General features: G+C 50.7%; 1 protein-coding gene across 1 annotated transcript; it reads left to right on the top strand.

The window, feature by feature from the left end:
• The first annotated feature begins 1,293 nt into the window (after positions 1-1,293).
• On the top strand, positions 1,294-12,298 carry Tob2 (transducer of ERBB2, 2). Its single transcript, XM_052160937.1, has 2 exons — positions 1,294-1,738; positions 8,726-12,298. The coding sequence occupies exon 2, from the start codon at positions 8,819-8,821 to the stop codon at positions 9,851-9,853; it is 1,035 nt and encodes a 344-aa protein (XP_052016897.1). The 5' UTR covers positions 1,294-1,738; positions 8,726-8,818; the 3' UTR covers positions 9,854-12,298.
• The last annotated feature ends 1,828 nt before the right edge of the window (positions 12,299-14,126 follow it).

The following is a 14,126-nucleotide window of genomic DNA, read 5'->3' as shown; positions in this document are numbered from 1 at the left end:
CCTACCATACTGGCCCCCGCGGAGTTTGCCTTCCCGCCCCGCTTTTCTCTCCACCTGTCTAGGAAAGCGTATTTAAATCTCTATACCTCCGTTGATCACTGCCCTTGCCTGCGTGATCAAAGAAAATAAAATGCACACAGTTCATAACTGGAAACTTTCCGACCCCACCGCCCCACGTGGGTTCGGAGACTGCCGTTGCACCAGAACCTTCAGGAACGTGAATAAAGAATAGGGGTTGGAGAATTGGAAAATAGGCGAACGAAGGTGAGGGAGAGGGGCTGGACACAGGCCAGCGGTCCTCTAGCCTAGTCTGACAGTCGGGTTCTCCTATGATTTCAACCCGCCACAGATCCTAGACCCCCGGATCTCTGAGTCCGCCTTGTCACAAAGCCACAGAGTGGAAAGAGCGTGACCAAAATCCGGGCCGGGTGCGCCTCGCTTCGCCGCCGGGTGCTGTCGGGCTGAACACCCTGCTCACCTTGCCAGGCCTGGCGCTTCTTCTGGGATATTGCTAGAAGGAGTGCGGCTCTCATGCTCTCCTGTGCGTGGGTAGCCTGCTCCAGAGAGCTCGAGGACCACAGCAGAGGGGCCGCGGTCGCGCGTGGCCAGCCCTGTATCTGGTGTTTGGGACCCATCTTTCCGGGCTGGCAGTGCATGATTAACTAGTGCTCTGCTCTATTTTTCTGACCATCGATCTTCTCGCACCCCTTCCCTCCCTTCCCTTCGATTGTCCATGTCCCCACCAGGAGGGCGACGCTGGTAAACTCAAGTTAGCCCAGACTCAGATCCAGAACCTTCCCGGAGGTGGCGTCGTGCCACCGTCTCCCCAAATTAAGAATGAATAAATCGGAACCGGGGAGTGCAAGTCACGGGAACCGTCAGAACTGGAGAGTCACGCCGTCTAGGTCTCAGGGAACTTTGAGAGCTGGGGCTACGGTTTGGAGCTCTCGGGAACCCGGTGATGCCAGCCCCTACCCTCGACAGCCACTGTGTCCCTGACTAGTTCCTAATGGCCTGCCGTGTCCCAGGCCGGCCCCTACCCTCCCGGAGCTTGTTCTACACCGGTTTTAAAAAATCGTACATGGCGAGTTCAGACTGCTTTGGTGTCTTATGGGAAGAAATCGGGCTCTAAGGCGCTCGGAAGGATTCCGAGGGTGAGCGGCCCAGCTGAGGACGCGGCCGGGAGGGGTCTAGAGGAGACAAGGTGAGAAGATCGCTATTACACTTCCCGCAGATTCTGGAATCCCAACCTACGACTGGGCTGCGAGGGGTTAAAGATACCAAGGGAGGAAAAGTAGTCCCGGCCCCGCCCCGGCTGGGCGGAGGGACGCATCACGCAGGGGTGGGGAAAGCAGATCCATGCGCAGGGTTGCTGAGGGTGAAACTTTTCATTGACTTTGCTCACTTCGGGCCGGGCGCGGGAAGGTGCAGGTCGTTGGGACTGAGCGTCGTGGGAACCGAGAGGCCAGAAGGACAGGACCTGCCCGACGACTACATCCAGGGCTGGCCTCCATCCACCGCGTGACGGCTGCCATCCTCGGGTCCGCCATCCCCGCGCCGTCGCCGGCGAGCTCGACCTCCAAAAACAGCGGAAAGAATCACATGAGCTCGGTCCTCGTCCCTCTCTACCCTCAACGACGTAAAAGGACACCGTGGCCCTCAGTCTCCCGGTGCCCGGGAAGCCGGGACAGAGACCTCCGTCCCGCGGCCTGCAGAGCGACCCTTTGCGGAGACCCCAGTGAGTGCGCGGGCTTGCGGGCGGCGGGCGGGCGGGCGGGGGACGCCCACACTGGCCCACTCCCCTGCTGCCGGTCTCCGGATCCGCCCCTGTGGCGCTCTCCATCACTCTCTTTGATCCTGGGGTACCTAGTTTCGAGTGTGGCCCTCTCCTAAGCGGGGAGCGTTTCCTCCTTGACCTCCTTCCCCATTTCTTCACGCCTCGCTGGTTAGGTTTTCCTTGTCCCCCCCACCTCCCCAAAAGAAACCAAACTCTGGCCAGAGTTAAATAAATTAGGGGAAGGGAGGGGATTCTATCCTTATTTTTCGGCTGCCTTTCACGCGTGCGGGGTGGTGATTATTAGCACAGTGTCTGTTTCTGGCCCTTTGGAACCTGTGAGATGGGAAATTTGGGCATCCCCTTTTTGGTAACAGGGCCGGTTAGTGGAGACTGCCCTTGGGTTGCCGAGCAAGAACTCATTGCAGGTTGAGCTCTTTATACTTGTGTAGGCGGAAAAAAAAAGTACCCGAAGAGCCTGTCGGATAGTGTATTAATTGTGTTTGATCTCTTTTATTCCTAAACTTCCCCTTCTGTCCGAGGGGGCTGTACTCCGCCCTTGACCAAAATCTAAGGAGGGAAAATGAACAGAGGAACAGTCTACAAGCCATCCCCTCCCCTGGGAGCAAGGAGAACTTTACACAGCAGGCTTTGGGATCAGCAGTCAGGGTTTCCGGTGCCAGTTCAGTGTCTAATCTTTTTTTCTCTCTCTCTTTTTCTATTCCACCCTGGCCTGAGAGTGGGTTTGGTTTCTGTTTGATTTCCTGATAACAATAAAAATCCTGTTGCTTGCCTGGGTGCCTGCCCCCAAGCCTCACTTAAGCAGTGGGGAAAACAGCTGGTGTGGGAGGCAGGATTAGGAAGGTTTAACACCCTGCTGGGGAGGGTTGAGGGTTGCCGAGGATCTGGTAAGCCTGGTCCTAGGGTAGGCCTTGCAGTGGGAGGAGACTCAGAATTTCTGAGTATAAAAAGATGACCAGGTTTCAGATGTACGGATTTTGCTTGCCTGCCTGGGAACCTTTTCCCGTTTCCTTTACCTGGGTCTGGTTTCTCAGACTTGTATTAGAAGCAGGGTGAGGCTTGGGCACTCCTGGCTTCGGGCTTTATTGTTGACTGGGAGCCTCCCCACAGCCTTACTAGGGATTTCTTTGGCTTGGCCAACAGGACTTAGAGAAATGGATCTAATTCTTGCCATTCCCTTCCTGGCTGTGGGGATGCTGGAGCCGAGCCTACTGGGTATTAAGTGTAAAGGGCTGGTTTCTTCCTGAATACACTGTTCCTACATCTACCACAGACAGCGACAGTCCATTGAGATCCAGAGGCTGGGGCCGAAGCGGTGGCTCTGTGCTTTCCAGCCCACCTGGTTCATCTAGGAAGAGCCCCTTAGTTGCAGATTGCAGAGCCCCGATTCAGTAAGCTTAGAAGGTCATGAAAGAAAAGGGCAGTTATTGGAATCTAGCCTGAACAAGGATGTGGGGAGAAAGGAGAGCCGGTGAGAGGCCTTATGGGCAGATTTATGCCAAACGTCTTTGGCGATGGGAGGGGGGCGCCCACTCGCTGAAGTGCGCATGTGCATCGGAAACTTTTCCTGGGCTTCGGACCCTTGGCCAGGACCTAGAGCGGGGCATGCGCGGTCTATCTGGCTGGGCCCTCGCGTAGTGCACAGGGAAGTGTAGTGTGCCCAAAAAGTAGGTCACGAGTCTTTACCCTCGCCAGGAAGCCAGAGGACTACGTCTCCCAGAGTGCTGAGCGCGGTACCGCCTTGAGTGAGGCGAGCCCTATACCCCTGTGATCCCCGAAAGGCCCTGCCCTAGGCTCTGATCTGGCCCGGGTGGTCTGGAATGTCAGTCAGGGTCAAAGCCCCGATGCATTCATCACTGCAAATATCCTGGAAGGCCTGCAATCCGTATTGCCCATGGCGCTGCTGCCTCCAGGATGAGAGCTAAGGCCTAATCTCTGGGAAACAACCTGAGGCTCGCTGTCGCTGTCCACTGTGCCTGTGCCTGTACTTTTCTTTTTCTTTTTTTTTTTTTTTAATTTGTTTTTTTCGAGACAGGGTTTCTCTGTGTAGCCCTGGCTGTCCTGGAGCTCACTCTGTAGACCAGGCTGGCCTCGAACTCAGAAATCCACCTGCCTCTGCCTCCCAGAGTGCTGGGATTACAGGTGTGCGCCACCACGGCCCGGCTGCCTGTACTTTTCTTGACCATGTTAAAATGTCCCCACCCCCACACATTTACCCAAATCACGGAGACCGACTGATTATAGGATATTGGGAATTTGAGATAACTGAATTTTTTATGGAGAGGTATAAATCCCTTTTCCTCACACTTTCTACAACATTGCTTTTTTCTCCCCTTAAGTCTTGCTTTACATTTTCATTAATTTCCCTGGAATTACCATTTTAACATCGAAATCTTTGTGTAGCTTCATGGCTCCTTCCTTGTCCGGGTTTCTTTCTCCTAACTACTAACACACACGTCAGTACAAGGGAGCTTGAGTCAAGGTGTAACCAATGGCTAAAGTAAAAGGAGAGGAAGAGAGAAGTATGAGGATAGAATTCTGTTTCCTATCTATCGGTGTTTAGGAAGGAGCCTCAGTATAGAGCACAGGATGACCTTGAGTCTGCCTCAGGTTCCTGTCTGCTGCCATTATAGGCACCACCACAGGTTAGCTCACCTGCAACTTTTTACTACCTTATCAAAATGAGATTTTACTGTTAAACACGTTCTGATTTTGAGACAGCTTCTCACTATGTAGTCCTGGCTAGCATGTTGCTTGCTATGTAGACCAGGCTGGCCTTGAACTCACAGAGATTCACCTGCCTCTGCCTCCTGACTGCCACCATACTGGCCTAGTCAACAGCTTGCTTGCTTGCTTGCTTTCTCTCTTTCTCTTTCTCTCTCTCTCTTTCTCTCTTTCTTTGGTTATCTTTCTAGTGTTTTGTTGAAAAAAAAAAGATCTGAGTCCCACTGCAGCTGCTTAACAGATCTGTTCTTTTTTTTGAAGGGTAGATATTTCTAAGCTTTCTAATATTAACATACTTCCATAAATATTTTATATATAAGGGCTATAATTTGCCCATCACTTTCTAAAACACAAGCTCGGCCAAATGGTCACTCCTATCTTTAGCTGAAGACAGGACAACAGCAGCACTTTAATCCTCTTGCTCCGTAAGCTTCTTGAAGTCAAAATTAGAGTCTGAGCTGATGGAGGGGAGGATCTCGCTTTACTCGTCTGGCCTTTCTGTAAGGCTCCACACTGTCCATCTGGCCTGGCCTGTTCTCCAGTTAGAGGAAGGAAGCACCTGGAGTCCTTGTTTGTGCAGAACACCACTGAGAATGAAGGGTTGTGCAGTCTCATTAGGTCGCAAATGCTGGTTCTCTGGGCAGGGCTGGTGACAGCGATTCCATTGTAGTGTAGGGTGGGAGGCTTATTTCCCAATGACTTTGGCCTACATTTAGAATGTTCCCATTTTGGGGCTATACTGTTCAGGGGTTCAGGGGTAATTAGAAGACAATTATACAGCAAAATTTGAGGCCATCTCGAAAGGTGTAGAAGCCCTTCTGAGTAGAATCTACTAAGAGGCGCATGTTAAGAGACTCTACAGTGTCTTTAAGACAGTAATTGATTCTGTTTTACTTTTCAAAAAATACTTTTGGTTTTTTTGAGACAGGGTTTCTCTGTGTAGCCCTGGCTGTCCTGGAACTCACTCTAGACCAGGCTCGCCTCAAACTCAGAAATCCGCCTGCCTCTGCCTCCCAAGTGCTGGGATTACAGGTGTGCACCACCGCCCAGCCAAAAAATTCTTTGAAAATACCACTTTTAAGTATTAAATACCCTTTAAATTAAATTTAAATTAAATTAAATACCCTTTCCTGAGACCTGATGCAAACTTTCTCCTTTAGTCTCCTCATGTTGGACACTTTTAGTGGACCATCGTAGTCCTTTTCAACCTCCATTTTTTATTAACTTATTATTTTTAATTATACACAGATATGTGTATCTTTATATGGGTATGTGTACGTGAGGGCAGGTGCCTGAGGAGGCCAGAGACATCGGATTCCCGGGCAGTGGAGAGCTGTCGGGCATGGATACTGGGAGCCAAGCTCGGGTCCGCTGGCAGAGCAGTGAGGAATCTTAACTACTAGGCCATGTCTCTAGAACCTTGAACCTTCTTTTTTTTTTTTTCTTTTTTTTAAGATGTATTTATTATGTATACAGTGTTATGCTTACAGGGCAGAAGAAAGCATCAGATCTCATTATAGATGCTCTTGAGCCACAATGTGGTTGCTGGGAATTGAACTCAAAACCCCTGGAAGCCGCTGAGCCACCTCTCCAGCTCCTGAACCTTCTTTTTTTTTTAAGTATTTATTTATTTATTTGTTTGTTTATTTATTATATGTATAATATACTGTAGCTGTCTTCAGACATACCAGAAGAGGGCATCAGACCTCATTACAGATGGTTGTGAGCCACCATGTGGTTGCTGGGATTTGAATTTAGGACCTTCTGAAGTGCTGAGCCATCTCTCCAACCCCTGAACCTTCATTCTTAACCAATGTAGAAAGCATGAGTTTCTTGAACATAGGAGTTCTTGGTTTAGTTTAGCTGGCCTTGAACTGGTGTTTCTGCTCCTTCTTCCCAAGTGAGGAGTTTTCAGGCTCAAGCCTCGGAGCTCAAAGCCAGCCCAGGCAACATAAGAACCTCCCAGCCCCCAATCATCACATTCATCACAGGAGAAAGCCTATTGTATTGAGTAAATAGCTTTAAACTTTGTGTCAGATGATGACCTGATTCTCATCAACTAAGCCCCTTTTTTTCTTTTCTTCTTTATCTTTCTACTTTTTTCTTTCTTTTCGTCTGTCCTTCCTTCCTTCCTTTCTTTCTTTCTTTCTTTCTTCTTTCTTTCTTTCTTTCTTTCTTTCTTTCTTTCTTTCTTTCTTTCTTTCTTTCTTTCTTTCTTTGTTTCTTTCGGAGGCAGTCCTTCTACATAGCCCTGGCTATCCTGGAACTCACTATATAGACCAGGCTGGCCTCAAACTCAAAGATATGCCTGTCTGCCTTCCAAATACTGGGATTAAAGGCATGTGACACCCCTTATTCTATTTAAGCATTCTTTTTAAACCTAAAACGATCCTAGAATCAGTCTGTTTTGGTCATGAGTAGCCAGTTGAAGAAACTAGCAGACCTGTTTGGAGGCCAGGCTAAGGAGAAGTCAGGAGTCCCTGAATTCTGAGCAGCAATTTCCTTCTGTTTCTCAGACTTGGACTGAGGGTGCTTATACTTGCTGCTGTAAATTGACTCTGCACACCCTCCCAGGTACACACACACCAGAAGTCTCCTTCTGTAGATTGAGTTCTAAGCATGCCGGGCCTGGGCCTGAGAGCTAAGATGAAAATGTGTTACAGTGAGTGTTCCTAAAGCCCAGGGTTCTCCTAGTACCAGTGACTGGAGACTCCATTTTGGAACTAGAATGAAAGTTAATAAAAACCCAGCCCTGAGCGTCACACAGGACAGAAGATGCCGTTGGAGGGACATTGAGCAACCTTGTCTCTCATGAGGTCAGCCGCATGGCTTCGCCTAACGGTCTAGCTGGAGACGCGCTCTGGCTTTGCCTTCGACAGAGAGGGCCTTTCCACTTCAGTTTCTCCCGGAGCTGGAGTCTAGAAGCCATCGCTTTGGGGAAAAAGGAGCTTAAGATCATTGGCCCCAGATCTTCCCGGATCAGCTTCCTGAAACAGGAGGCTTGCCCAGACGGAGGGAATAAAGCTTTGTGACCTCAATGGGATCTGGCTCTGGGAGAGTCCCAAAATAACAATCTGAGTGTTGGTGCTGGGCCACCTCCTCTGCGGGCTTCTCTAGACACTTGATAAATCTGATCTGGTGCCGAGGACAGGTGGTCAGACAGTCCGTCCCTGGGAGCCTGGGTGATGAGTCCCCAGCTGGAAGCTGTAGGTGATGGAGAGTCCTTCCCTTTGCCATCCTCATCACTTTTGACTTTGCCAGAAACCACTGAGATTCCCTCAGGCCACACTGCTGCTCCTCTTTAGACCCTGCAGTCCGCCAAGGCCCTGCTTCTTGCACTTTCCCTAGGCTCCCCTGGACCAACAGTTTCCCTTGTGGGCTGACAGACTGTGGTTATAACAGGTTTTATCTTTTTCTGAAGGATCATGGCCTTGTCCCCATTACTGGAGCCTGGATGGAAATACAAGCTCTGGTCACATTACTGGGTTCTTAAATTGGTTCTGTAAACTCAGACTGAGCCCCAAACCAAGTACACCTGTGGGGTGCAGGTGACAGGTGCATGTGACTGGAGTCCAAGCCCCAGAGAAAAGCTGGCAGTGCCCGTCATGTTCAGTGACCTTGTATCTTGTTCAAGTTAAGGAGGGCAGCTAAAAAAAAAAAAATGAAACTTATGTCTTTGCCTGCGACAGTTTCAGGGCACAACTTGATGAAGACATTTCAGAGACAGCAAGAACCTTCTTGCGTCCGGCTGGATTGTTTTCTTCCTTCGTTATTTGGTGTCATTCTTCCTGACTTCTCAAAGTGGTAGAAAGCACACTGCACTCCTATTTTAAGTGCATACTAGGTACCAAGTACAGGGGGAGCATTACCCTTGACCTCAGGCTACGAATGAGGAAACTGGGGGTTATGAAACATGCCTTGCCCAAAGCCAGGAGTGATTGATTATGCAGGCCTGTAACCCCAGCACTCAGGAAACAGGAAGTAAGATCTTCGAAAGTTCAAGGCTAGCCTGGCCTACCACATAGTGAGTTAAAGGCCAACCAGAGCTATATAGCATCAAAAAGTAAGTCAGGAACACACCAGTGGTTAAAGCTGGTGTCGGCTGTGGTTTGTCACTGGTCACCCTCCTGGCACAGCTCAGGCAGTGTGTGCTGGGGCCTTTCTACACAGGTATTCACTGTGCTCCTCCCCTTTCTCACTTTCCAGAAGCCTCTGGATCCCAGGATCACTCACCTCTTCCCGCTGTTGCCCTTGGGCTGTGCACGTGTCCTGTGCGGGTCCTTTGCCTAGAAGAGGACCATGCAGCTAGAGATCAAAGTGGCCCTCAACTTCATCATCTCCTATTTATACAACAAGCTGCCCCGTCGCAGGGCAGACCTGTTTGGGGAGGAGCTAGAGCGACTTTTGAAAAAGAAATATGAGGGCCACTGGTACCCGGAGAGGCCGTTGAAGGGTTCCGGCTTCCGCTGTGTCCACATTGGGGAAGTGGTAGACCCCGTGGTGGAGCTGGCTGCCAAACGGAGTGGCCTCGCTGTGGAAGACGTGCGAGCCAACGTGCCTGAGGAGCTGAGTGTCTGGATTGACCCCTTCGAGGTGTCTTACCAGATCGGCGAGAAGGGAGTAGTGAAGGTCCTGTACCTGGGGGATGGTGAGGTGGGTAGCGCCCCAGAGCTGGACAAGGAGATCAAGAGCAGCTTCAATCCTGACGCCCAGGTGTTTGTGCCCATCGGCAGCCAGGACAGCTCTCTGTCCAGCTCTCCGTCGCCATCCTTTGGCCAGTCACCCAGCCCCACCTTCATCCCCCGGTCTGCCCAGCCCATCACCTTCACTACCGCCTCTTTTGCTGCCACCAAATTTGGTTCCACCAAGATGAAGAAGGGTGGTGGGGCATCGAGCGGTGTGAGTGTGGGTGGCAGTGGGGCGGGCGGCCAGCAGCCGGCGCCGCAGCCTCGCGCTGCCCGCTCACCCACGAAGAACCTGCTGAAGCACAAGAGCCTCTCTTTATCTATGCACTCTCTGAACTTCATCGCGGCCAGTCCGGCGCCCCGGTCGCAGCTCTCCCCCAACGCCAAGGAGTTTGTGTACAACGGCAGCGGCTCACCCAGCCTCTTCTTCGATGGGGTGGATGGCCCGAGCGCCAGCCCCGCGGCCCCCTTCGGGAGTAGTGGAGCCGGCACTTGCAACAGCAACAGCTTTGACGTGTCCCAGGTGTTTGGAGGTGGTGCTAACAGCCTGTTCTTGGAGAAAACACCCTTTGTGGAAGGCCTCAGCTACAACCTGAACACCATGCAGTATCCCAACCAGCCCTTCCAGCCCGTCGTGCTGGCCAACTGACCATCTTCCCGTCTGCCAGGCCAGGAGCACACACGACCGCAGGAAAGAGAAAGGAAAAGCCAAACGAAAGAGGCAAAGAAAACTATACAAAAAGATTCCAGTCCTCTCATCCTCCCAACTAGGAAAAGGATTCGCCTGGGCACGGACGGAGTAGGAGGGTTCCCTAAGCGGAAGTGTTGGCCTCACCCCGATTGTTCCCGCTGCCTCTGACTTCATTTGGTTGGTTGGTTTGGATTTTGTAATTTTTTTTTACATGTAGTTTTCTATCTGACATCTTTAATTAGTGGTTTCCTGTGCTGAGTGGTCCTGGTGTGAATTGCTGCTCCCCACCCCCTCCTTCACGCTCCTTGGCGATTGGTGTGTTCAGGCTCACTGGGAAGGGACAGGAGCAGCCTGAACGGGAGAGGCTGGCCCTGCGTCCCGGCCCCCAACCTAGCTGTCTTCTCAGGCCCTGCCACCCAAATAGGTGTGGCCCTAGCCTCAACTCCCTCTCAGGTTGGACCACAGGAGGCTGCCTACTGGCCACTTGACAGCCTCCTTTAAAGCTAATATCTGTGACTATGGGAGGTTAGCACTTTTTCTAATGAAATCCTTCTCTGTCCCATGGCCCCAGCCCTCACCCACTCTTGACCTGGGTAAGATATATGCAGCCTCTTTCTCCAGCGCAGTCTTTCCCTGAGCCTGAGGTTAGGGCAGAGTTTATAGGTGGGGTAAGTGTATGTTCTCATGTAGTATTCATGCCTGTGAGTGTGTGGCTTGCTGTCATGTTCTCAAGGATCCCAAGCCACACGGATCTTCCCTCTGTAGATGTGATCCTGGGTTGTATCACATGCTTATTTATGTACAAGGTTGGGTGATGGACCCAGGGTGGGTTAATAGTCTGTTTGTAAGGAAGTATATGTGTGGGATGACATGTGGCAAAGCCTAAGAAACCCCAAGGGAAAACACTGCATAAGGAACTGGTTTTCCAGAATGCAGAGGAATCTGCACTTTTGTTTGTTTTTGACCAAAAAAAACAACAACAACAAAACAAACCTAACTCTGAAGAGTGGGAGGAATACCCAAGCCTGATGCCTGAGAGGAGTCCCCAGACTTCAGCAACTCTGCTGTGTGGCCTGAGTCCAGGGGCGGGGCAGGAGAAGTCCGCGCCTGTGGTGGGCAGTCCGGAGCCTTGACTTGAGACTGTGCTTTTTGGTTGTAGGTGTAAATGCGTTTGCACCCGTCTGCAACTGCTTGGTTCCTGTCTCTTGCCATACTTTGTGTGCCCTCACCTAGCACTACTTGACCTTGATGCTGTGAGATGGCTCCTGGGCAGACAAGAGAAGCCCCCGCACCCCATCTTACTCCATTCTCCCCAGGGACTCCCTGTGGCAGTGAGCTCAGCCTAGCTAGACACTGCCTGCCCAGCCCCTCGCTCAAGTTCTATCTCCATCTCCCAGCAGGGCGAGCGAGCCAGCAAGGCCCTGCGGTCTCAGCCCAGCACCATCTGTCCCCAAGTCTTCTCGCTTGCCTATTGTCTGTCCTCCGCACCCACACAGGGGACAGTCCCGGGTAAATAACCTCTGTGGGACAAGTTGGGTGTTGCCTTACCCCCTTCCAGGCTCTCCTCCCACAGGAACACAGGTACCACCCGCACCCAAGCCAGCTTGCTTTCTCACAGGGGAGGCTGGAGCCGCCCCTTGTGTCTTTTGAAATAGGAAGAAAAATGAGTGTTCAGGAACATGACTCCTGGCCTGGGCTCTTGGGCTCAGTTCAGTGTCTCATCGCAAATCTAGGCATTTTTGCTTCTATTTTTTTTTTTTTTAAGGAAAAAAAAAAAAACAAAACTGCACTAATTTACCTGGTTTCGTAGAAAAACTTTTTTTTATTTTTTACATTTTTTGGTGTCCGTTTGTATTGAATAATTTGCTACATTTGTAAAATGTAAGAGGTATATATAATATATGTATATTTCTAATGTAAGAAACGTAATTTTTTTCTTTTCAAGATTTTTTCTTAAAAAGAGGAGAGAAACCAATATTTTTTCAGGAAAAACAAACTTTAAAAAATAGGAACATCAACCCTTTTCCACCCCTTTCCCCATCCTCTCTATCCCTCTCACCCAGGAGCAGAACAGAAGGTGTATCATGGTGTCGGTCGGTCGGGAATGCCAGCTGTCAGTGCAGGCGCTGTCTCTCCTGACGCTGTAGTCTATAGCTCTCCTAGAGATGGGAGCAGGCACTGAGCAGTCATAGAGAGGAACCGGGGAGCAGGGCGATGACCTTTTTTCTCTAGTGAAGGAAGAATGCAATCAAGACATTTTGTATTCAGAACGTTGTGCAATATTTTGGAGTGAGACATTGGTGTGTTTAGAGATTTAGTTTCAAAACAAAGATTGATCAAATCTGTACAGTTTATATTGTTCCAGATTTTTTTAAGTTTGTATTAAAAGCATGATATATAATAGCCTTCTGCCTATCCTGGCTTGTTTTTGTCTCTGGGGTCCCTTTGAGATGGCCACTTCTGTGGGCCTCAGAAGACTGTTAGTCACCCTCACGGTGACTCACCTGGTAGACACAGTTGGCCTCCTATCCCTTCGGTGCACCCCCTACCACAGTCCTTTTCCACATTACAAACGGTTCTCTCAAGGGAGGGTCAGAAGAGGCCGCCATGGCTGCGTCCACACCACCCTGCACCCCTAGTCCCCAGCTTGTGATGTGCTGCCAGGGCAGGGAGGGTGTCTCAGAAGCCACCTGTCATCCTGAAGGGAGAGCATGCTTAGGTCTCTCCTCTGTGTGCCTCGTCTTTAAAGCCAGATTCTATTCCTCAGCTGAATGCTTGGATTCTCAGCCATTGCCACCCCAGAGGGGAGATAGCCTTCAGAAGTAAGCCAGGAGCCCCTGCCATTACCTGATTTCCTTGAGGTCTCCTCCATCTCCTTGTCCCAGGGCCCAGAGAACGTGTCTTTTCTTCCCTAACCTAGTGCACACTGCTGCTGCCGAGAGCGCTGGAACTAGATTGGGCAGGGTGTCTGTGAAGATTATCACTGAATTATTTCATCCACGGGGCAGCCCATGAGAAAGGCATTATGTCCATTTTAAAACCTAGAAGTGGTCTCCAAGTTAGGTTGCTTCTCTAAATTTACAAAATTAGTAAGTAGCCAGCTAAGGTGGAAAGTCCTATCTGACTCTCTTATTCAGTCCATCCACAGTGGGGAGTGGCTTCCCAAGCCCCTGCCTTCACAGGTGTGACATCTCAGAAAATTGGTAGAACTGAGTACCAGGGAAGACGACCTGGGGCAGGGTGGGCAAGCCCTCAACACCCACACCTGAACTATAGCTAGAAATTCAACCAGGTGGTGGTGGTGTACGCCTTTAGCCCAGCACTTGGGAGGCAAAGGCCTATAGATCTCTTGAGTTTGAGGCCACCCTAGTCAACAAAGCAAGTTCCACACAGCTGGGGCTACACAGAGACACCCTGACTCAGGAAAAAAAAAAATCTCCAAACATCCAACTTGACAGGGTCCTAGCTGCCCTGATGTCAACCCATTTTCCTTCCACGGAACCTATGGAACAAAGAGAGGTCTTGGTCTACACAGGGGCCAGGACCAATTGCAGAGGTCCTGACAGAAGAAGGCCAGCCTGCTCCATGCCTCATGACCAGCTTGCCTGTTGGCAGGCAGGCCTGTTTATATAAACACAGGTCCTGACTCAGCAGGCACCACGATCACCTGCTCCACTCCATGTCACATACCTGGACACGAAGGGTCTGGGCGCTGCTCAGCTCAGGGACTACAGCTTCCGGAACAGCCAGACCTTCCAGGTCAAGGGAGGGAGACTACAGATTGGAACAGTCTGCCCCAGCCGGTTCCCCCACAGCACTGTCATGCATTCAGACCACCACTTAGTCCCAACCAGCTCCATGGCTCTGAAGAGGTGTGAGGGAGGAGACCTAGAGGATCAAGGGGCTGCCTGGGCTAGAAAGAATACTCAGTGGAGGCCAGAGAGGTGACTCAATGGGTAAGGTCACATGCCACTAAGCATACTGCTTAAAGAAGGAAGAAGAGGAAATGGAGGAGGAAGAGGAAAGAAGCAGCAGCAGTAGCACTGCTCAGGAAGCTGAGGCACCCTGGTCTACAGAGTGAGTACCAGGACAGCCAGGGTTATGTTCTGTTTGTCTGAGAAAAGGTTCTTCCTCCCCAAGGGATTTACCCACTTGTGCATGAGATTTTGTCCTGGGACTACAGGTAGCAGATCAATTTCAAGACATGTAAGCACAAGGCTGTTGGGAGAAT

This window comes from Apodemus sylvaticus, chromosome 17 (assembly GCF_947179515.1).
Source record: "Apodemus sylvaticus chromosome 17, mApoSyl1.1, whole genome shotgun sequence".
In the NCBI taxonomy this organism is placed as follows: domain Eukaryota; kingdom Metazoa; phylum Chordata; class Mammalia; order Rodentia; family Muridae; genus Apodemus; species Apodemus sylvaticus.
The sequence above is the reverse complement of the archived record's forward strand: the minus strand, read 5'-3'. Positions and strand labels throughout refer to the sequence as shown.

Excerpts from the sequence above, each read along its gene's own strand:
- Tob2 (XM_052160937.1), top strand. The coding sequence starts at position 8,819 with ATGCAGCTAGAGATCAAAGTGGCCCTCAACTTCATCATCTCCTATTTA.